The 21,924-nt window shown below is 44.5% G+C and overlaps 1 protein-coding gene across 1 annotated transcript in view; it reads right to left on the bottom strand.

The window, feature by feature from the left end:
• Window positions 1-21,924, bottom strand: part of DOCK5 (dedicator of cytokinesis 5) — an 852,732-nt gene that overhangs the window by 274,077 nt on the left and 556,731 nt on the right. The window contains exon 28 of the mRNA XM_078666602.1: window positions 15,423-15,521. Within this exon, the coding sequence (XP_078522728.1) occupies window positions 15,423-15,521 (99 nt within the window). The remainder of the gene's footprint in view (window positions 1-15,422; window positions 15,522-21,924) is intronic.

The raw sequence follows: 21,924 nt of genomic DNA, 5'->3' as shown, positions 1-21,924 counted from the left end.
CAACCATGCTGCGTGGCCCAACTAGTAGAGGAGATAGTTGATAGAGTTAAAGGCATCCTGATCACGGAACTCTCACCAATGTTAGCGACTTGCAGAGATCAAGCAAATGCTAAGAGCTAATTTAGACATACACCCACAATTCCAAAAGGTCATGGGCTGCGCCGATACAGATTGAGCAGGGACTGGGTCTAGCATTTCTACTTCGCCCCCTAAATACACTGCTCGTAACTGTGCAAACGGCAGCTCCCCGCCTGTTGGTCCCCTTCCTACTATCTAGGGCTAACCTAACTCTCCCAGCAGAAGTGGGTCCCCGAGGGAACAATCAACTTCGATGGAAAGAAGCAATGGACTGTGTAAGATTGCTGGCACTGTTCAAAGCCATAAGCTCCCAGTCATTAACCGGCCCCCTGCATCCTGCCTCTATGTAATTGTTCTGTCTTGAGTCACAAAGCTGCGTAAGGGCCAGAAAGAAATGCATGAGGATCTTGCAAACAAATGCTTGCACTGGCTCATCAGAAATAACTTTTTTTACCAAACTGGAATATAATATACTCTTTACACGCAGGTTGCGGTGGATTGGGCCAGGCCAGTTAGACCACCCTGGGGATTGTGTAATTGTTAATTTTAAAGATCCTTATCTGGTTTGAAAGTTGCTGAGTGATGAGGAGCAGACACAGGAAGAGGTGTCGAAAACTGTCCTTTTGCCATTGGTTATTTTTATAAACTTGGCTTCTCCGCCAGACAGGCTCATTCCCTGCCGTTGTTAGTGTTTCGGGTGAGCTCTAAACCTTCCTCAAATGGCTTGCAATATCACAATGGGTTTTATAATGTACCTGTCCATAATCACTTCAGTTTATTGGAGGAAGTTTATTGACTAACCAACAACTGCCAATACACTAATCTTGGCATAATGGAGGGTGGGAGTAAGACAACCCCCTGCCCCCCCAGCACACTGTGTAATAAAAGGGCCTCAGCCAACCAATACATCCATGAGCAGTTCTTTGCCACAGGATTGGCATGCGTCTCTCAGAGAGAGATATTTGTGCAAGATGTAGACCCCAACACGGATAACAAAAGAAAATAATATTTTCCCTAAGACTGCACAAACTATTCCTACTATTTCAGAAGGTCGCCCCACAATAGTGCAGCTGAAAGAAATTTATCAATGCCCTAAGGGAGTATCAGCTACTACTGCCACAATCTCAAAGGTGGGCATCTTGAGCTGGAATATTTTGGGGATGTGTCCAAATATAACAATCCATCATGGGGGCAATTCGTTGATCAGTTCCGAATGTGCCTGTTTCAGGAAACTTGACCACTAGATTAAATGTAAAGAAAGGGATACAAGAATTCTTGGATCCCGGCAATGGGGCGAACTTCAAGTGGTTTACTTGTATGAATAAGTGTGGCACTCCACTGCTCAGTATCTGAACTTAGTTTAGGATCTAGTGATATCCAAGGGCTGGTGCTCTCCTTGGATAGCGGGGGTTTCCATACTGTTATTCAGCCTGTATCATAGAACAGTGGTGATAAACTGTGAGTCAGCTACATTACATACACTAGCCAACTTTCTTACAGGCTCTAAGGGATCGTTTCACACAATCATTATAGGAAATTTTAATCTCAGCTTTGAGCCAAATTTTACTGCCCAGGATATAACCGGTGAGGAAGACCAAGTTTGGGGTATCCCGGTACTCAAAGCTCCCCCTAGGAGATGTTAATCAAAAGCAGCTTTGCAGGCAGTAGATATCACCCTGGCTTCGTGCATGTAATGGCCACTCTGCTTCCGACCCCCATCTTGCTCCAATATTTAGGCGCCAGTCTTATAAAAGCCAAATTGACTATGTCCGGCTAGATATCAGATTATGGAAATATATGACTGATATGGAGGTGGTTGAACATGATGAAAGTGACACTAACCCGCTAACACTTTTCATCAGTAAATTACTTACATCAGCTATTTCGCTAAATCGCGGGCAATATGAACAGCACCTTAAAGTGACTAACAATGGTAGAAATGTAAAATGGGAAGCTGTACATTTTGCCTCGAGGGTGATAGCAACATTACATGAGTCTCTTATTGCCCATATGGAGGCCATGCTAACACATTAGGATGAATGTAGGAAGATCATGAAAGAGCACTTGGAACTTTATAACACACTGAGGGACCATTTTGTGTATAGGTCTTTTAACTTGGGCAGACAAATTTGTAAAAGTGGGTGGTTTAATCAAAGCTGCAGGAAAGGCTAAGCATATCTTAATTCTTGCCCTTCGGATTCAGAACACAAAGTAGAGATCCCCCAATTTGATAGTTGTGAGGTTGTAGTCCTGTTGGAGTTCACACTAAAGGAAACCCTTGTAGCAGTCAATGCACTTTAACAAGGGAAGGCCCCTGGTCTGGACATGATCCCTGGTGAGCTATCTGAATATTATTGCAGTATATGGGTGATATATACTAATACAATCACAAATGCAATTACCGCTGGGGCTCCAATTCCCCAAATGTGGAAGCGGGCCGAGCTCATGCCGATATTTAAAAAGGGTAGCCCCAGTGATCCATCAAACGTCCATCCAATCAGCCTTCTGGGTAACCTTCAGAAGGTTTTCTGTAAACAGAATAATCTAATTTCAAACCTAGAAGCAGGGTTTAAACCTTCATATAGCTCAATTGACCAAGAACTCAGAATTATGCAGTTCAAGTGGAAGACTGTGGATCTAGGAGGAGGAGATCTAATTGGGGTGTTTGTAGATACTCATGTGGCCTTTGATTTAGTTCCCAGAGGGAAGCTATGGGCTACTCTTCGGGAGATAGGGGTCCCAAAATCATTATTAAATATAAATGTACGCCTAAAGAAAGGAGCTACTCGAGGATTCGATATGGCACCAAGGGCAAACGAACGGACCTGGTAGCTGTCAACAACGGGGTCCGGCAGAGCTGCGTCTTGGTGGCCACAGTCTTTTCGCTCTACATTAACAACTACATAGGGTATCTAACCAATTTTGTCTACAATACCCCCACATTAACAGGAAATCCAAGGTTTATTCTAAGCTGACGAGACTAAGACTGGGCTGCAAAATTTATTGAACAGCTTAAGTGTATTTTGCAAAGACTTTAGCCTGGAAGTACATTTTGCAAAGGCCAAGCTGATGGTATATACAAAAAGCAAAAGGATCCATGGTGTGGTCTTATTGAATAACGAGACACTGGAAAGGGGTGCTGACATACATCTATAACATGCAGGTAAGTGGATGGAGCCCTATATGGGGCAGAACTCTGGGGACACTGTAGTTAGAGTAAACTGGGTATCAAGGAGAATAATTACCTCAGAGCCATTACAGGTGTGGGCGAGGGGGCTCCATTGTTGCCCCTTACACTAGATCGTGGAATCTATCCTGTTGCTAAGCTTGCAGCATTAAGACTGCTATTGCATTATGTCCGCTTATGGACCACTAGGGAACTTCAAAGCTATAGGACCTTCCTTATTGATGTTATGCAGTGTAAGCAGGCAATGCTGAAGACTGAGTGGTTAAAGAATATGAAGAACACAGTCTGAGCTGGGACTATCAGATCTCGGGGATGCCCCATGAGCCATCCCGACAAATGCTGCCCAATTGATTAAGCAAAGTAATTCGGAATTAGCTAACATACGGATTCAACAGGACAGCAGCAGAGGAACACTGACCAAATGTTTTTTAATACGCAAAGCTGTACCCAAGTCTAAAGAATTTTTGGGATTATATCAGACCACCAAGTACGTGCCTGCAGGTTGTCCCTGCACTTTAGGTATGATACTCTCCCTTTTGTGGCATTTACCACACGCTTGGCTTCTTCAGTAGATGGTACTAGAAATTGCTAATTTTGCACTAGCACCAACTTTTTTCTGCTCAAAATACATCTTGTCCAGAAGGAGGTGGATCGCCCCTCTATGTAGGAATTTGTTAATTACAGATCGAATTAACGCCCTCAGGATCTGCAAGAGTGAAACAACCCAAGTGGTAGCGGTATCAGTCCACAAATTTCTTTTTGCTGCCTGGGACATTAGACAAAACTTTAGTGGCTCTTGCTCTGAAACAGAGTGATGTATGAACATAACCAACCCTGTGATTTTTGAACTTACTTGATTTTATGAATTTCAATAAGCTAGAGCTTTTTTATCAATGTGTTTTCTACATAAAGTCTTTTAATCTGTGTGTGTAATTATCAAAATGAATGGCGAACTGTTTTACTTGTTGTATGAAGATGATTTTTTTTTCGATCTGTCAATATACTTTGAGATTTTGAGAAAGAAATGGAGAAAAATTGATCATAAAGCAAAAGCAGGATGATATAAACAGAATAAATTTAAGGAAGAAAGCTGCAGTGAAAGATCGAAAGCATGCTTGAAAGGACAATAAAAATAAAGGGTAGATGGACGTAACACTGACAAAAGTTGTATAGTACTGGTGATGCAAAAGCAAAAAAAGAGCAGAAGACATGGGGAAAGGGAAAGAATAAGCACCTAGAACAAGGATAAGGACATGCAATTCGACGGGTGAATAGCAGGGGCAAGTAGATGAGTGAATAAAACAGGCAGAGTGGGAATAAACACTCAAACAAAACACGGCAGATAAGCGTCCCCTCAAAACTGCAGTATACATTAGGAGGTAGCACATAGTCACCTGTCTTATCCAGACTTCCCTTGCATTGAGACAGAGCTACCCCTACTGTCAAACTTCTTCTGTTCACCCCTCATTTAGTTAGCTCATGGGGATTTCTTCAGCCTTGCAGGGTGTTTCGAGGACATTATGTGTGGGCAGCAAAAGTATCTTTTAGGTATGTGCTGGCAAATCACGCCCAAATTGTACTAATAATTTCCTGCTCTGCTGCCAACACAGAAACTTCAGCTCTCTTGTCTTCCGTGGAGAGCGGCAAGCGGCTTGAGATTTATAAGAGGGGCTATGAATGGAAGAAAGTTTGAGTTTAAATATGAACCTCAGCCACCAAAAATGGTCCTCAAGCATCATCTAACACAGAAAACCCTGCATTGCAGTGAGCAAGGATATTCGTGGATATTGTTATATGGTTACATGTTCTGAGTCACCCGAGAGTTTTTTTTTTTTGGTCTTTCATCCTCAAGATTATTCATGGTCCAGCTTTACACTTTGTTTCTCTCCACCAGAATACTAGACAGAGATAGACATGGTGCACCCAAGTGTACCCCCAACTTTAAGTGGAAGAACATAAACATTAGAGACTGTCAAGCAGGGCTATGTAGTGGTTACCCGCAGGGTAAATTAAGTTAAGTTTGAGACTGCAATACTTCACACTACCTCCCCTACCTGTAGGGTATAATTAAATGCATGTGTGTGTGTTTGTGTACATCATGGTTGCATACATTAATTGCTTCTTTACACTGTATTCAGTCCCTATAGATTCAACACCTAGCCAGTAGTCTTGCTCAGGGTGCCAAGTACATATCCAACCATCTCTGCCTATTTCCTTCCAGCCTGCCCTTCACTGCTGAACAGAAAGAGGAAAAAGTCTGAATATCTTCAATTTCTATCTTCAACCATTGCATCTTTAAATGCATCTACTCTCTTGATCGATAACTGGCTACTAGCCATCCCGCAGATAACTGAAAAGAGCACCATGGCTGGGGAGCCAGTATGGTAGCACTCTCGACTTCATAAGAGACTATAAAGGCCAGATCAAAGTGCATGCGTGCCAAAAACAAAGCAGAAACACTACACTCTTCTCTGTTCTACACCAAACCCCTGTCATCAGCCAGAGGCTTGGTGGGGAACAGCTTGTTCTGTCCTGAGGAAGGTGTTTGCACAATCTGAAAAGACACCGAAACGCGTCGACAAAAGGACCAATTTTTAACACAGTTATTGTATTTGTTTATTATGTGAACATTGGATATCTTCTTTCACATAAAACAATAAGCAAAGTGTTCCATTTGAATGAAATGTTTGATATAACAATCTCTGTACTGTAAGGAATATTGTGTATTTAGGTGGTTTTAATTTAGTTGAATCTAACAGAATGTATTGAGCTTTTCTGGATTTTTAATACGTTTTAAAATAAAATCAAGAGAAGAACATGAACCTACGTGTTTGAGATATTTGAGGGATACGTGATTTCATTAGTGTAATTCCCGAAGGTCAAGTATATATTGGTGAGATTGATCACAGCTCAATTGAAAAACACAGAAAGGAATTACTTTTGTCGATTATGAATACACATAACATTAACATAAATATAACATAAGATAACTGGATTCCCCTTCACTCCGGAAGCTGGTGTAGCTGAAATGTAGTTTTGGTCCAATTTGTATGGCTTATCACAATCAAAGCTGCACATTTTGAATGAGTCGGATACACTACAAAGTTTGCTTGACTGCCTAAAGATAAATGCTTTTACCACCCAAACATGGTAGTGAGGATCAAGGTATGGATGAAACACCTCCATTTTTGACGGGTTGAGTTTTGAAACATTTGCTGCCATCCACCACTGATAAGCAGGTAGAAAGGTGGCTCAGTTAGCTGACAAATGGTAAGCCCAGCCCAATATGATTCCGGCACCAATGGTATTAATCCTCTATGACCTTTTTTTTCAAACTTGTTTTTATTGACATTTAATTTCTCATTTGGCAGATATATCAGCTCATCTAATGCATGGTATACATTTAACAATATAACACATCTTAACATTCTTTTTATAATACCTAAGCAATACATAGGTTGACAGTACACTGAAGAGGAATGAGCACTTCCTGCACCTGTGAGGTACGCTAATGGAGTTACAGATTCTTCACATGGGGGAGCGGAGTCCTTGGCTCTAATCTGATGTCAAGCCAACCCAACCATTCTTATGTGTCGAGCTCCTAGACTGCCTAAATTAGCCCACCCCACCACCAACTTAACTGGTATACCCCCCTAACAATGACAAATCCAATGGTGGTGGTAGCTGAGTGGTGTGTTCACTAGCCACGTAGTGTAAAGAATGACTCAAAGGGCGTGCTACCGGACCCTCAGCCCCATTCAAACCTCCCCCTCATGGGGCCCTTTGCTTTTTCTGGAAGTACCTGTCTCAGGGACAGCGTGCTCTAAAATTGGAACAGATGCATGACTCAGAATGAGGGTGGACATACCGCTGAAGGGAGGCTCTGCGTAAGCTATGCGACTAGTGGACCCCATTTAAATCAACATTTTTGTAATCGTCCCGGAAAATTTCAACCATCTTCTCCATGCTAAGAATTTTCCAGTGGCGTGAGTGCCATTGAGACAGAACAGGTGCCGCTTTCTTCTTCCATGCCGCAACAATTGCGATTTTAGCCGCACCTATGCAGGCCCACATAATGGCTCGGTCCACTTTAGTTTGGTGTTCAAGCTCAGGGTCCCTTATGCCCAAGAGGATCCCATCTATGGGGGTCTGAATAGGGTATCCCAACATCTCTTTCATGTGTGCCAGAATTTCCTCCCAGAATGGTTAGGTTGTGGGGCCGCCCCACCAGATATGTCGGAAGTCACTGAGCAGCCCGCACTGATCAGAGGTATCAGTGAATTACTTTTTAAGTTTTGTGGGGTAAATGTACCAATCAAAAAGAGTTTTAAAGTGGGCTTCCCTCAGGTCAAGGGAGTGATTAAACTTAGAGATGTCGGTCCACAACCCCTTCCACTCTTTTTCTGATATTTCCCTCTTTGTCATGCTCTCTCAGAGATTCATGTATCTGGGTCTCAGTGAATGTAATGTAGAGAGCAGTAAGTTGTATAGGAAGGAGATTACTCCCTCCATGGAGCCCATCCAAGCACAAAGCTTTCCATCGCTGTTCGTTCTCACATTGCTGCTTCTATAACCTGTGGGTCAAGGGCCCAATGCTTCAGTTGGAGATAGTGAAAGTGCCTATTAGGGAATATTTGCCTACATAAGGGGGTTTCGCTCACAGAGGCACTTAGTCTCATCTTCTGTTACAGTAAGATTTAGTATAGACGATTTGGTTAGGTTAACTCCAAACCACGCCACCTCTTCAAACCTGCTTAGCTCCCCTTGTAAAGCTCGTAGCGAGTGATCCGGGGGAGTGAGTGTTATCAGGACCTCATCCACGAAAAGTGAAATTTTGTGCTCCCCTCCGACGAAATGAATGTCCTGTATCTCTGTGGACTCCTGGATCCACAACACCAGCGGCTCTATGTTTAAGGCAAATAGCAAGGGCGACAGTGGGCAGTCTTGCCTTGTCCCTCTATCAAGCAGGAATGGGTCTGAGCTGGTCCTGTTAACCTGCACTCTGGTTCGCGGTTGTGCATAGTTGGCCTTGACAATGTCTACAAATGTTTTCCCAAACCAAAAGTATTCAAGTGTGAGGAATAAGAATGACCGTTCCACCCTGTCAAAAGCCTTTTTGGATTCCAGACCCATGAGTATCGCCAGAATCTCCTACCTGGCCGCCAAGACTTGGAACTCCCTTCCGACCCACCTCCGCCTGACCCAGGACCACCTCGCCTTCAGGAAGCAGCTCAAGACCTGGCTGTTCGAGCAGTAGCGGACCCCCCCCAGCGCCTTGAGACCCTCCGGGTGAGTAGTGCGCTATACAAATGCTCTGATTGATTGATTGATTGAATCTTATATTTAGTTACTTTTTCAATCAGATGTAGGGTCCTGCGGATATTGTCGTGAGTCTGTCTACCCTTTATGAAGCCGGGTGGATTAGAACTGGCAACAAGTCCTCTAGCCTCGCTGCCAGGATAGCAGAGTACAGTTTGGCATCTAAATTCAAGAGTGCAATTGGCCTATATGAGGCGTAATGTTTGAGTGTTTTTCCCGGCTTGGGGATCACTGTTATCACAGCTTCCGCCATAGATGGTGTTACCCCGGAACTCTCGGTTATATTGTTAAGAACCTGGGTAAGCTGTGGAATATTAACTGGTGCAAATGTTTTATAGAAATGAGCAGTCAGGCCATTCGGCCCAGGTGCTTTGTTGGGCTTAAGCGACTTGATCGCTTTCCCTACTTCCTCGTCAGTGATGGGTGCATTAAGGATATCATTCCATGTCTGGGAGACCTACGGTATCTTCAGCACTTTCAAATACCGGTGTTTTGCAGCAGTGTCGCGTGGCTTGCATGTGTATAGCTCATTGTAAAATTCCCGAAATATGTTGGCCGTATCTATATCCGAGTGCGCTAAGTTGCCCTCTCCATCTTGGATACCTCCAATATGTTCCCTCTCACTTTTTTCTCTAAGCTGCCTGGCTAAGTGGGATCCCACCGTGTTCCCCTGTGTGTAAGAAAGTTGACGGAGTAGTAAAATGGTATATTCAGTCCTGTTGGTATAAATCGCCTTGATTTTCCCTTTCATTTCATGTAGTTTGCGCTGCAGCGCCCATGAGGGCGACTTCTTATGTTCCTTTACAGCAAGCTCCAATTCTGTCTCCAAGGCTTCCCTCTCCTTCGCCCTCTGTTTATTCAGTGTGGCATTAAGCTCTAAACATTTACCCCTCAGAACTGCCTTAAATGCATCTCAGTTGTTCAGGGGCAAGGTGTCATGCGGGCTGTTTAATTAAAAATACTCTGTGATAGCCCCCCTTAATTCTTCTCTTAGCAATCTGTCCCTTGTCAGTAATACAGGGAAGTACCACCTTGGCATCTTGGAAGGGTCGTTGCTCCAATCTATTCAGGCAGATGGTGACGAGGCAGTGGTCAGAAATAGAGAGCGGAAGAATTTTCACAGCCAGGAGCGATCCCAGTAGGCCGTGGCTGATAAAAATATAATCGAGCCGTGAATAAGTTTGGTGCACATGTGAATTTGTTTTTATAGTTTTTGGTCGTGGAGTAGAGGAGTCTCCATGTGTCCTGAGGTGTGCAGAGTCTGTTTAACCCCTGGGGAAATTGCCTGTAGCGTTTCTATGTGGGTGTGTGCTATCCATTTCTGCCTGCCAGGTGAGATTAAAATCACCCATAAAGATTTTTGGGCCTCCAGCAAACTCTCTCACTACATCTAGCAGTGAGGATAGAAACGCAGGTTGACCCACGTTGGGAGCATATGCAGAAATAAATGTACAAAGTCGCCCCCTCAATTTACCCTTCACCATGACCATTCGGCCTTCCTTATCGGACTTATGGCCTCTGGCTTGAACTTAATAGTTATGAAAGAGCCCCCCTCTGTTTGGTGCTAGCTGAGGATCTGTAGATTAGGGAATGGCGCTTATGACAGTGCGTTTTAAGTGTGTTTCTTGGAGTGCCACTACTTCGAAGTGATGGTCAATCAGGTATTTCCAAATGATATGTCTCTTAAGTGGAGAATTCAGCCCTTTTACATTCCAAGAGTCGATGGAAATCACCATTGCTCTGTTTTCAAGCATCCCTCCCCTCAGGTGTGTTGCCAAGCACACACAGTGTCTCAGGACCTTGGTAAGGTCTCCTTGGTCCAGTGAAGTCCCCTGAAGGCCACCACCATCCCGCTTGAAACACCCCCCCTCCAACAATAAAAACAACATTACCAACAGTAACCTGTGCCGATGGCTCGTGGGCCTCCAGCTCTAGTGTCCAAGTAGGGCAGATTCATGTTGCGGGTGCCTCGGCCAGAGGCCACGGCCGCCCCTCTTGCTTGGTTTTGGTAGCAATCTCTTGTCTTGGCCCTCCCGGGCTCAGGAGCACTTTACGATGGGCGTCGTCTATCGCTCTGGTTTCACCATGGCCTCCATATCCTTCCCCAGCCCTGTTTTGTCTTGTCCACTGTTCAGGCGAGCCCACGTATGTCCACCTTTGGGATTGGTACTCCATTGGGAGGCCTTGTTGCTGTCGCGGTCGCGGTCTTTCCCCCTCGACACACCCTTGTTGCTCTCAGCCTCCAAGGGAGGGGAAGTCCCAATACTCTCAGGCCATTCTTCATTTGTAAAGCACAAACTACTCACCCTTACGGGTCTCAAGGCGCTGGGGGCCCTCTTGGAAATTAAGTGAGCTATTGCCCAGAGCCACATGGTGCTGAGCTGAGCTGCCGCTGGAACCGGGGATAGAACCGTAAACCCTGTGCTCCGAAGTCAGCTGCCCTGGCCGCTGCACCACACCTCGCCACTCTGGCTCTGTAATATGGCTCATTTTGTTGTGTTTAAAACTCAAGCCGAAGGGATATGTCCATCTGTATTTGACTTAGTTCATTCTTAATTTAGTGGTGATGGACCTAAATTGTTGCCTCGCAACAATGTGGCAGGTGCTAGATCCTGATATAGACCGCAATTGACGCCCTGAGAGCCCATCCCATCCTTTTACCTGGCCGCTTGCAGGATTGCCTCTTTTACCTTGAAAGAGCAGCTTTTGACGAGGATGTTGTGTGTGCGTCAACGTTCCCCCGCTGCTTGGTTCCTTTCGCGGTGTGCCCTTTTGATCTTTATTTTTAACTGGCCTGGTCGCAAAATCCGCACAGAGGCTCTCAATAAAGGCCCCTAGGTCCGGTCCCTCTGCTCCCTCCTTTAGGTCTCTAATTCGGATGTTGTCCCTCCTCGATCTGTTTTCTAAGTCTTCTGTCTTCAGTAGGGCCTGATGTAACTGAGATTAGAGGTCTTGTATTGAGTCTTGTGTGACCGTGGCAAGTTTGTCCCAGTGCTGTGCCTGGGCTTCACCCCCAGGACTCTGGTGCCCAGTCTACATCCTGCTTGAGGGCATACATGCGCTTGTTCAGGTCAGTTCTGAGCTGGTCTATAGAGGGCTTGATATCTAGTTTAATCTCAGAGCAGATTTCTGTTTTGAAATCCCTAAGGGAGGCCATTAAATCCTCTTTCAAGAGAGCCATGGTTGTGGGGGTTTCTCCTTGTTCCAGTAGCGGTCTCTTCTTGGTAGGGGTGAAGAAGCTGGAGACTTTGATTGTCGCTTTCTTTGGTGGCATAGATGCGGACTGAGTGCCCCTCCCCTCGCATTTACGCGGCCTTCAGCAGACAGAGGGGAGTCTTGCTCCTGTGGTGTCTTTTGCCTCCAGTAGCTGTCGGCTCCTAGTAGGCACTCCCCTTCTCTAGAAGTGATCAGCACCCCGGGCTTTGATATCCTCTCGGCAAGAGTCCCCTCTTGGGATCCCTTTGTCTCTTTTAGGAAGGGCCTTATCCGGTATGTAGCTTTAGGGTATGCATGTCATTGGGTAAGTACCACCCCTACAGCGGTGCTCCGGGCACCTCGCCATATGGTCACTGCATGGAAGTCCTTCACTCGCAGCACCATAAAGTCCACGAGGACAGCCGCCATCTTAGGGTCAGGCAAATCGGCCTCTGTACCTTGCGGTAACCCACATCGCCTCCAATAACTCTTGGACCCCGCCGAGGCCGCCTCATCCGCACCCCTGGTGCCACACGCAGCTATCAGCACCGCCTCCAGGCCCCCCGCTCACCATCAGGTAGGCAGTAGTCAATTCGGGCTCCTCTGTGGCACCTCAGTCTTTGGCGTCGGGTGTAACTCCTGACTGTGTCACTTCTCCCTTGACCGACCGCCCTGGTTTTTCACACAAGCTGGTGGGTCAGGGCATCGCAGTGCCCCTCTGTGTTCTCAGTTAAAAGACTTGCGGCGCCGCTGGTCCGCCGAATGCTGCCGCAATCTTGTGAGTCTCCGGGGTAATTCCCTTGTGTGTACCTCAGGCACTAAATCATCTGTTTCCGACTCACGAAGCACTCGGTTGCAGCTTCACCGGAATCACGGTTGTTTAGTCTTCGGTTGGATGTTTATTTGGCTATCTCTCACATGGATTTTCATAGTAGTCCAGCGACTTGGCTTCGGAGCAGAGGTGAATCACGTCCACCCAGCCATCTTGCCTGGCCACGCCCCCCCCTATGACTTTTTGAAGCTATAGTAGACAAATATTTGCTGTCATTATGGCCCTAACCTTATGTGCATTTCTGCTATTTGGGTGCTTCGGGTCTATGAGTCCCCTAGGTATAGGACAATTATGCTAAACTAAACTGCTTGCCACAGCATTGAGCTCCTGTAGGAAATTCCTCAAACAAGCACCCCAGTTCCCTCTATATGCTCAAGAAATGCTTCTGGTCAGCCTTCCGCCAGGTGAGGCAGATACTTCACAGTGCGCAAGATGTTGGCATGGATCTCAGAGTATGAGACTGCTATGAGGAGGGAAAGCTGAAAACTAAGCACTCACCACGGATGGAGATTTGCACAGCGTGCAGTTTCTGGTCTAAGCAGCAGTGGCATGCACACTACAGGTGCTTTGGAACACGGGAAGTAGGGAACCACTGATACATGAGGTGTTACAGATCTTCTTCACCTTCAGGGATGGCCCTAAACTAGTGCCCAGGTTTTCAAATCAGAACTCGGAGAGCATCGGTTGTAAGATGCATAACAAGGACTGGGAAAGAGTGTTGGAATATACACACACCAAATTCCTATACACGCAGGTCATGTATTTACATATGTCCTATCTTACACCTCACAAACTCAATAGAATATATGGAAAAGGTGATAAAATGTGCCTCAGGTGTCGGTTGGTAAACGCCAACTTTCTACATATGACATGGTCCAGCCCCGACTGGCACAATTCTGGCAGTCAGTGGTTGAAGATCTGTAATGTACGACGCAATGTCCTGGCCTGCTGAGGATGGCGGTTGACCTACTAGGCTTGCTTCCTGTTCCGGGGAGGGCATGGGTGACTGCAAAATGTCAGGGTTTGGCCTTTGCCCTCGCCAAGAGGGTGACTGCTAAGCGCCAGAAGATATCGAACAGGACCCTCATTGCAGTTGGAGGAGGGAAGTGGAACGCTGGGCACAAGTTTAAGAATTGGCACTCCAGGAGGAGAGCGCATAGGCCTGCACACCCGCCTGATAGCAGAGAACTGCGCAACAACCATGACAATCTTCCTAGGGCTGCAGAATGATGGCCTAACCCATCCTTATCCGTCTCATAAAACACAACACACCATTGTAGCTAATGCTTAAATTTGTTGCAGCCCTGAAGGCTGAATATTATGTGGAGTGCTTCTTATTGAAATGAAGCTGTATACGAAATGTCCACCAAATGTCTATGTTTACACTCAATTATATGGTACCTCATGAAGAGACGAAATGTGAACACGATAGTACTTGATAGGTAACATTTTATGTGTACCTATATGTAAACAATTGTACCTGTATGATTAATACAAAACCTAATAAAAAATATTGTAAAATAGATAAATAGTTTGACTGTGTACTCTTGGGTACCCTAAACTATGACCACTCAGTGAATAGTAACTCATCCCTGTTTCTGAAAGTTGACTATTATCACCAACCAAAACTCTAAGGCTCTGGTGCACAGGAAACACAAATAAACTTGACTAGAGTGTACACTGACTGAACCAGAAAACCCAATCTATATTTGGCTGTGTTCCTTTTGGGCAGGTTCTGGGACCATCTATACAGTTTTGGCAGACTAGCTGAGCTACCTTGAGAAATAATTGCCTTGGTACGCGGAAATCCTGGCCAGAAGTATATTGTAGACATTCAGTACCTGAAGGATGGGGACTAGAACCCATGGTATTAATCAAAAGCTTAGCTAGGCATTCAGGAATCCAACAGGAACAGAGACACTTCCAAGGGATTGTGATCACTGAAACTAAGATAACGAACGAATAGATGATTTAGAGATTAATAGTTCTAGGTGCTACATTTATGTTATGACTCTCTTCGGTTCCGAACAGAGATACAGTTTGCACCATCCGGTTTGTTTTGGTGCACACTTGTCATAAATAATACTGGTGGAATGAACATTGAACTTTACAATAGGGTGTCATGTATCTAGAGTTAACCTCACAACCTTCTGCTAGCTGACAGAAGTACCCAAATTAGTCTGGCTAACCAATGGGCTGAGGGTAGGAGAGTGATATAAATTCTATTACGGACAACTGGAATGTTACTTTGCTGCTATGACATCGTTTGATTGTCTATACTTTTTTCTTTTTTTTTTTTTTCTACTCTTAATGACAACTTTGATATTTCAAGAAAAGATAATATTTCCGTCCTCACTTGCTTTTCCTTGTTGGTTTGTGTTATTTTTAATAGGACAAACTCAGCCTGACTTCAGTGTTACAGACACTGCATTCCGGAAATTCTGTTATTTAATATTGTTTCGACCAAGAAGACAGGGTCTGGCATGTGCCAGGCTTATGTCATTGTACAAAGTGAATGATGCTGCCCAGCTCTACTAAAGTTTTGTAGGTGTGTTTATTGAGAAAACATAGCTAGAGTAAACAACAACAACACTATATTGTTAATTCGTTTAAAGAGACATCAGAGCCTTAGCTCAGTGCACTGCGTTTTTCATTAGTGCTCTGACAGTACTATAGCATAAATTCTTACATTAATTTAAGCTGTCTTCTTAGGAATGGCATCACTCACAGTTACTCACAGTTATGAACACAGACAATGATGAACTTGGGAACGATTTACCATCTTGCCTCTTCAATTCCTAAATAACTTACAATCAAGTCTTGTCTTGTTTTGAAAGTGTTGATGTAGTGGTTGTAGTGGAAGTCATCCATCTGCCTCAAGATGGCGGTCATACAGGCAACAAAGCAGCCCTTGAAAACAAGAAGGTGAAAGGATGCTATGAATGAGGAGTCCATTGTTGTTTATGCCAACCAGTAGAAGCAAAGTCACAAGCAATTTTGTTTCACCTTTCTTCTTATTTAGGTAAACAATAGTTTAGCACAGATGCCCAAACTAAGCTTGTTTAATATATTTTTTTTTGTTGAGTTGTTCTGTGTAGAATCAGTGGTCACAGACGTTATAATTAATCAAAGCATCATCAGTAAATAAACATATGATATGCAGTTAATACACTGCAAACTCTTCCTAAATTGTCAACCCTCCCCGACGCGGAGAATGTCTGTAGAATAAGTGTTACATATAGTAAACTGCATCATAAACTTGAGGGATGTCATCCCATTAATTAACCGTCATTATTTCAAAGTCCCATTTCTTCTTGCCATATGAACCTAGAACATTACAGTGAATGTAATTATGGAGACAATCCATTACATTGATCTTTGCAGTTGGACGACTGACTTTTAAAGTAAATAAAAAGTTTAAAAACTGACTGAATATTTATATTAATTTAAGGTTAGAGCATCAGAGTTTCCTAGAATGAAATGCATTAAAGTAATATGAATGCAACTAAACATTCATTATTAGGGATTCCAAGTTTAATTTAATTAACATTAGAATAATGAACTAATTATCATTTATTGAATTTAGGGTCAGGGGACCCCATGTTACTGTTACATTTAAAATAAATTAACATTAGTAAGGTTTATATTTAGCATTAAGATAAGTTAATTTAACTCATGCTCCTGTCATCACTTAGTATTATAATACACGTTTGAATACAATTAAGCAGACAACTGTAATTCTACTTCCACCAGTGCATCTCGATGCTGACTTTTATAGTAATCAAATGAACAAAATAATATATTAATTTATATTAATTTAGAGTTCGTTCAAGATCATTTGTTAGGATTAAAGTTTCTAATTTTAAATTAATTGAATTAATATTAATCTAAGTAGACATCTGTTCTTGACATGTAGAGCTGTAGAGTCACATGCTTTGAATAGATCGCCATCTAATGTTTGGTCTGGATGTTTGCAGTTTGTTTTTCTTCTAAGAAGTCTTTCCAGTCAGGAGGCCGGTGACTCCTCTTTTCGGAGCTAGTGGGCATGGGCATCAACTCCATTGTTAGATTGTTACCCGTCATTGGGTGAGAATGGAGTTAATAGTGTATAAAGAGATGATCAAGCACATGTATGTAATAAGTATTCAATTACATGATTGTAACTGCAAAAGATACAGGTACCCGGGCAGGCGCATGTGACTCTACAGCTCTACAGGCCAAGAACAGATGTCTACTGGTAAGTAACATTTTACCGTTCGAGGCATGTGAGCTGTAGATCACATGCTGTGCATAGACTATACAGCAGTTTGCTCCCAAAGTAGTGGTCAACCTGTAGCTGTTGAAGTTGTCTGAAATAATGGTTTGAGTACTGCTTGGCCTACATTAGCGTGTTGTCTGGCTAGCAAATCTATACAGTAGTGCTTAGTAAATGTGTGTGGAGTAGACCATGTTGCAGCTTTGCAGAGATCTGCAATGGGAATGATGTCTAAAAGGGCCACAGTAGCCCCTAATTTGCGTGTGGAATGAGCTCTAGGGGGCATAGACAAAAGTCCTCTTTGCTTTAGCATAACAAATTTGGATACATTTTACGATCCATCTGGAAATGTCAGACTTTGAAATTGCATAGCCTGTATGCAGTAGTGTAAAAGCAACAAAGAGTTGTTTAGTTTTACGAAATGGTTTTGTTGTTTCAATATAGTAAAATAATGCTCTTTTTATGTCTAATGTGTGAAGAACCCTTTCTGCCACTGAATCTGGTTGCGGAAAAAATACAGGCAACTCTACAGATTGGTTCAAGTGAAGGGCAGAAACTACCTTTGGTAGACATTTTGGGTTGGTAGAAGAACCACTTTATCATTATGTAAGCGAAAAAATTGTTCTTCGATTGTGAATGCCTGTAGCTCACCAACTCTCCTTAGCGATGTAAAGCTACGAGAAAAACAACTTTCCATGTGAGAACTGCAGCTCACATTTGTGTAAAGGGTCAAAAGGTGGATTCATTAGTCTGGTAAGGACAATACTTAAGTTCCACTCTGGTGCTGGGAGAAGTATTGGTGGAATCACTCTTTTTAGTCCTTCCATAAATGCCTTAATAAGGGGGACTCTGAAAAGAGAGAGATGCTGTCTGTTCTACAGCTATACAGCCATGGCAGCCAGCTGTAACCTTATAGATGTATACGCTAAATTTGAGCTTTGTAAATGTAGCAAGTCACATATGATATTCTGTACTGAAACATCAAGTTGGACAATGTTGTTGTTATTGCAGTATATAACAAATCTTTTCCACTTGGCTGCATGGCAAGCTCTAGTGGTAGGTCTTCTTGCTTCCTTAATGGTGTTCATAGACTTTGGTGGGAGGTTAAGATAACCAAACTCTTTCCCTGCCGCCACTCTAGCGGTTATACCTGCTATCACTCAGGATGAGCTCCTCGCTCTATGCAGCAGGGTCAAATCCAGGTCTCCTCTAGACCTCTCTTCTTCCGACCCTTCTTGATCCATTATGCCAAGTGATCAATTCCTCTTTCACTTTGGCGGTGGTGCCTCAAGCTTGGAAGCTAGCAAGGGTGGTCCCCCTGCTGAAACCCTTGATCCTAACAAACCTGAAAACTTTAGACCTATATTGCTCCTTCCCTGGGTCGCTAGAGTGGCGGAGGCCCACTGCAATAACATCCTCTCCAGCTTCCTGAATATAACATCCTCGATCACTCTCAGACAGGCTTCCGCCCCGGTCACAGTACTGAGACTGCACTTCTGGCGGTTTGCGAATATCTGTGGACCATTCTGGATGAGGGTCAAACGGCGGCACTGATTTTGCTCGATCTCAGCGCCGCGTTTGATACCGTCTCCCACCAGATATTATTGCGCCGCCTACAAGAGGCCGGGGTAGTCGGTCTGGCCTTGGATTGGTTTCGTTCCTTCCTTTCAGACAGGGCATTTCAGGTCACATCTCCCCCTTTCCTTTCCCACATCCATCCTAGCAAGCAGGAGGTCCCCCAGGGCTCTGTTTTAAGCCCCTGCCTGTTCAACCTCTACGTCCAGCCTCTGGCGAGAGTAGGGCACAAACACGGCCTGACCTTGGTCTCCTACGCCGACGACATGCAATTGGTGGTGGTCCTCGCGGACGATTGCGCCTTAGGCCCTGTGCGGTTTTGAACCGGGCTCGAGGCGGTCGCACGGTGGATGACCACCAATTGCCTACAGCTTAACGCTAGTAAGTCTGAGGTGTTGTTGGTGGGGAAAGACAACAAGCTCTGGAGCTCTCTGTGGTGGCCTACATCTATTGGTAGTGCCCCCACCCCGAAGCCAGCGGTAAAAAACCTAGGGATCTGGCTCGATTCCACACTTGGGTTCCAGGCGCACACCAAAAAGGTGGCAGGCACAAGCTTTGGACTCCTACGTGGTCTAAGGCCCATTCTGGGGTTCTTCGACCCTGCGACACGCCAGCTGATCATTCAGGCCACTATTCTGTCACGCATTGACTATGCCAACTCTCTGATGTTAGGTGCCAACAAGGCAGAGGTTAACCGTTTGCAGCGAGGTCAAAACGCTGCTGCACGGGTCTTGCTCAGGCTCCCTCGCTCCTGCCCTACGCCGGGCGCTATAAGACAACTCCACTGGCTACCTGTGCCCAAAAGGATTGAATTCAAAGCTCTTTGCCTTGCTTTTAAAATCCTTAAACGTTCGTCCCCAGAGATTCTATCCAATTTGCGGATTCCTTATGTCCCTAACCGTCCACTTCGCTCTGCGGAGCAGTTATTGGCTGTGGTCCCCCGTGTGAAACGTGCTAGAGCCGGGGGAAGGTCTTTTTGCTATCTGGCCACCAAGCTGTGGAATTCCCTTCCTGCACAGACCCGGCACCTGGATGACCTTCTTCCCTTCCGCAAGGCCATTAAAACTCTTCTATTTCCCTTGTAATAGTTCTGTTGCCTCTGACTTTTGCTGCTAGCGCCGGGACGCCCCTTTGCTGGGGCAGCTGTGCGCTCTATAAAATTACACAATACCAATAACTCTATGGCTTCAGTAGCCAAATCGCAAGATTGAGCTCCTTTGGATTTGGATGCCTTATGTCGCCATGGCTCTGAGTGAGGAGACTGGGTGTGAGGTGCAGCTTTTGATGTGGTACTACCGACAGTTCTAGTAGGGTTGTGAACCATGGCTGTTGGGCCCATGTAGGAGCAACCAGGATTAGAGTCAGGGATGCTTGTCTGAGCTTCCGAACCACTAAGGGAATGAGTGGGAGAGGCGAAAAAGCTTAAGCAAACCTCCCTGACCAGTTCATCTATAGGGCATTGCCTTGTGATTGTGGATATCTTGCAGCGATGTTTGGGCATTTTGCGTTGAGCTGAGTTGCAAACAGATCTATGTCCGGAAACCTCCATATTTGGAAGAACAGAAGGAGTACTTGAGGATGAAGTTCCCACTCGTGGATCTGTTGCTTTTGCCTGCTGAGTAGATCTGCTATTTGATTACTTTCTCCTGGTAGATGTTCTGCCATGAGATACATCTTTAGAGGAATTGCCCACTTCCAAATGGACTGAGCAAGATGTGACAGTTGGAAAGAGTGTGTCCCCCCTGCTTTTGTACATAGTACATTGCTGTCATGTTGTCTGTGCGACACAAGACAGCTTTGCCCTTGAGGTGGGCCTGAAAAGCTTTGAGTGCTAGGAATATTGCTAGCAATTCTTGGCGATTGATATTCAGCTGTTTTTGCATCTACGCCACAATCCCTGAATGGTTATAGTCTAGAGATGTGCTCCCCAACCTATTAGTGATACGTCTGTTGTTAAGATCGTCTGTGGAATCGGGTCGATGAATGGCCACCCTTTGGACAAGTTCTGTGGATTCCACCACTGCAGAGAGTGATGGGTACAGCTGTCCACCAACACTAGATCCTTCAATTGACCCTGTGACTGATTACACTGATGAGCTAAGCACTCTTGAAGGGGACGCATATGAAGTCTTGCATGTGGTACTATTGTGATGCAAGACACCATAATTCCTAGCAATTGCATGAAAACTCTTGCACGAAGTGGTTGGTTGGCTTGGAACTTGGAGATTAGGGTTTCAATATTGTACATTCTGGTCGCAGTAGGAAATGCTAGAGCTTTTTGAGTATCTACAGTAGCCCCCAAGTATGTTCGCAAGGGCCCCATAGACTTAGCGACTTCAGTATCTTTCTTCATCTTTTCCAGTTAGGTGTCAACTGCTGGACCAAAAAGGTGTTCCTTATCAAATGGTTGGTCAAGAGTAGAGGCTTACACCTCAGGCTTAAAACCTGAAACTCTCAATCAAGCATGTCTGCGCAGACTTACACTGATGTTTACTGCTCTGGCTGCTGTGTCTGCTACGTCTATGGCACGTCTAAGGCACATCTAACTGAAGTATTAGTAATGAGCTTGCCTTCTTGACTAAGATCATAAGCCTTAGATTTGTGCTCATCAGGTAAAAATTGAATGAGCTTCTCTAGCTCGTCATAGTGAGCTCTATTGTAACATGCTAATAAGGCTTGAGTATTAGCAATGAGTCATTGATTGGCTGCTTGCGACGCCACTCTTTTGCCTGAGGCATCAATTAACCTGGACGCCTTATCAGGAGGACGGGCTTCACCTGTGGTCTGTGAGCTAGCTCTCTTGCATGCATTGGAAACTACAAGAGATTGTAAAGGCGACTGACCTTTAATGTAGACTGGGTCAGTAGGTGCAGGTTTGTGCTTTTTGTCTACTATAGGTGTGATTATTCTTGCCCTTATAGGATCTTTAAAAATGTTGTCTGCATGCTTAAGCATTCCTTTTAGCATGGGTAGTGTGCGAGTGGCCCTTTGAGTGGTGCTAAGGGTTTCAAATAAAAAATCCTCCTCTAAGTTTTCTTTACAGAACTCCACCACGTGATAATGATCAGCCCAATTAAGAACCTCAATGTATCCTATGTTGTCATCTGGTGGTGAGGGTTTAGACGGATAGATCCGGGTCATTATCAGTATTATCATCAGTATCATAGTGTTCCTATGGGTCAGGGTCCTTTATCCTACCCTGATACTCCTCCCCATCCCTCTCATCCTGTGTGTCAGGTGATGGTGGTGAGTTGTCAGGTGAAATAAACAAATTTGGATGTGAGAGAGCGCCATGTTATCTTGAAAATCGTAGGGGTCCATTATAATCCCCAGTAGTTAGCACCCGCATATTTAGAAGACCATATTAACGTGTGACATTAGAAATGTAGTATTAGGCCGAGATCAGTGCAATATGTAGTTGTGTGCTTATGTAAATCGAAGACTAATGCAGTGCGTTTATTAAAGAAAATGCTTTAGGTAAAG

This window comes from Lissotriton helveticus, chromosome 11 (assembly GCF_964261635.1).
Source record: "Lissotriton helveticus chromosome 11, aLisHel1.1, whole genome shotgun sequence".
NCBI classification, from domain to species: Eukaryota; Metazoa; Chordata; class Amphibia; order Caudata; family Salamandridae; genus Lissotriton; species Lissotriton helveticus.
Note: the sequence above shows the minus strand (reverse complement) of the source record. Positions and strands in the feature narration are given on the sequence as shown.